This window comes from Gregarina niphandrodes (assembly GCF_000223845.1).
Source record: "Gregarina niphandrodes unplaced genomic scaffold scaffold00136, whole genome shotgun sequence".
In the NCBI taxonomy this organism is placed as follows: domain Eukaryota; phylum Apicomplexa; class Conoidasida; order Eugregarinorida; family Gregarinidae; genus Gregarina; species Gregarina niphandrodes.
Window position 1 is genome coordinate 1 of NW_011645900.1, and position 1,260 is coordinate 1,260.

The following is a 1,260-nucleotide window of genomic DNA, read 5'->3' on the forward strand; positions in this document are numbered from 1 at the left end:
GTTTTGAAATTAAAACATATAAAGCTATCTAATCAACACTATCTGTACCCTTATCAGTAAAAGAAGTAGCCAAATTATCTCCCAAGTCTTCATTACCAATAGACTGACCAGCATTATTAGCATTAATAGGCCCAGAATTATCCACTTTACCACCCAAACACTTACGACCCTTCAAAGCAATAGTCAACTTAAGCTCCACATCAATAGTAACCTTAGCAGTAGTCGGACCATCAACATAGAAATAACCTATAGACTGCTGAGAAGCAAACTTACCAGAATCCTTACCCGCATCATCCTTATCACCACGATCAATAGGAAGCCACGGAGGAGAACCAGCCTTGAAAAACTCAATAACTTGTTCAATACCTTTTTTAGGATCCCGATTATCATAATGGAAACGCTGACTAACAGGAACAGAATTACGAATATACTTCGCAGTCCAATTATCACCAACAAGTATAGCAGACGCCATCTGTCTGGGATGAATCATAGGCTCATCGACACCCGACCAAGGCGCCCACCATAACTCCTGATGAGCAACTTGAGCTTGCGTACCATCAAATATAATAGGAGAAGGTTGATGACGTTTAACAGCAACGTTAGCACCAACAACCTTAAACGATTTCCACAAACTCTGCAACTGCAAAGGACGAACTGAATCGACCATACAGAGCTTCCAACCACCTGGAGCAATACCAGAAATAACATTAGAAAGGCGATAAGAAACAACATTAGGAAAAGCCCTAGAACGGCTGCGCCCGCGACCTAAACCGCTTCTTCCGCGCAACCCAGTGCTTCCCCTCAAACGGCTTCGCCTTCTTCTGAGGAGGCTTAGACGGCTTCCGTACCGACGACTTCGCCCGCGGCCGTAACCGATCCCTATACGCCTCCTGCGCCCTCTCGACACCTTGCCTGAGTAACCCATTACCAGCGTCTATTAAAGCGTCCGTAGCAGTATCTGCAACGTAATTAACTAACGTATCAACAGTAGACTGCTTAGAGAAATCACCTCCAGAAAGCAGACTATTAACAGCGTTTGCAACTTGTAAACCAGTTCCAATAGCTGTACCAGCAGCGCCAACACCGAATAAAGCAGGAGCAAACTCGATTAAAACAGGTAAAGCTTGAGCCCAAAGACTAAGCGACATAAACCTTAAAAAAGGTGCAGTGACGAGCGAGCCCCTAGTAGACGACCTGGGCGGCAGTGGCACCCCGGGCTACGGGTGCTGTTGAGAACCCAGTGTCGATGTCCGTGCTTCC

General features: G+C 45.9%; 2 protein-coding genes across 2 annotated transcripts; both read right to left on the reverse strand.

The window, feature by feature from the left end:
* Positions 1-28: 28 nt before the first annotated feature.
* GNI_209780 (hypothetical protein) lies at positions 29-667 on the reverse strand (the record flags this gene model as incomplete). Its single annotated transcript, XM_011135519.1, has 1 exon — positions 29-667. One exon carries the CDS (start codon positions 665-667, stop codon positions 29-31), a length of 639 nt encoding a protein of 212 aa, XP_011133821.1.
* A 76-nt stretch (positions 668-743) lies between these two features.
* GNI_209790 (hypothetical protein) lies at positions 744-1,148 on the reverse strand (the record flags this gene model as incomplete). The annotated part of the gene is made up of 1 exon (XM_011135520.1): positions 744-1,148. The coding sequence occupies one exon, from the start codon at positions 1,146-1,148 to the stop codon at positions 744-746; it is 405 nt and encodes a 134-aa protein (XP_011133822.1).
* Positions 1,149-1,260: the final 112 nt, after the last annotated feature.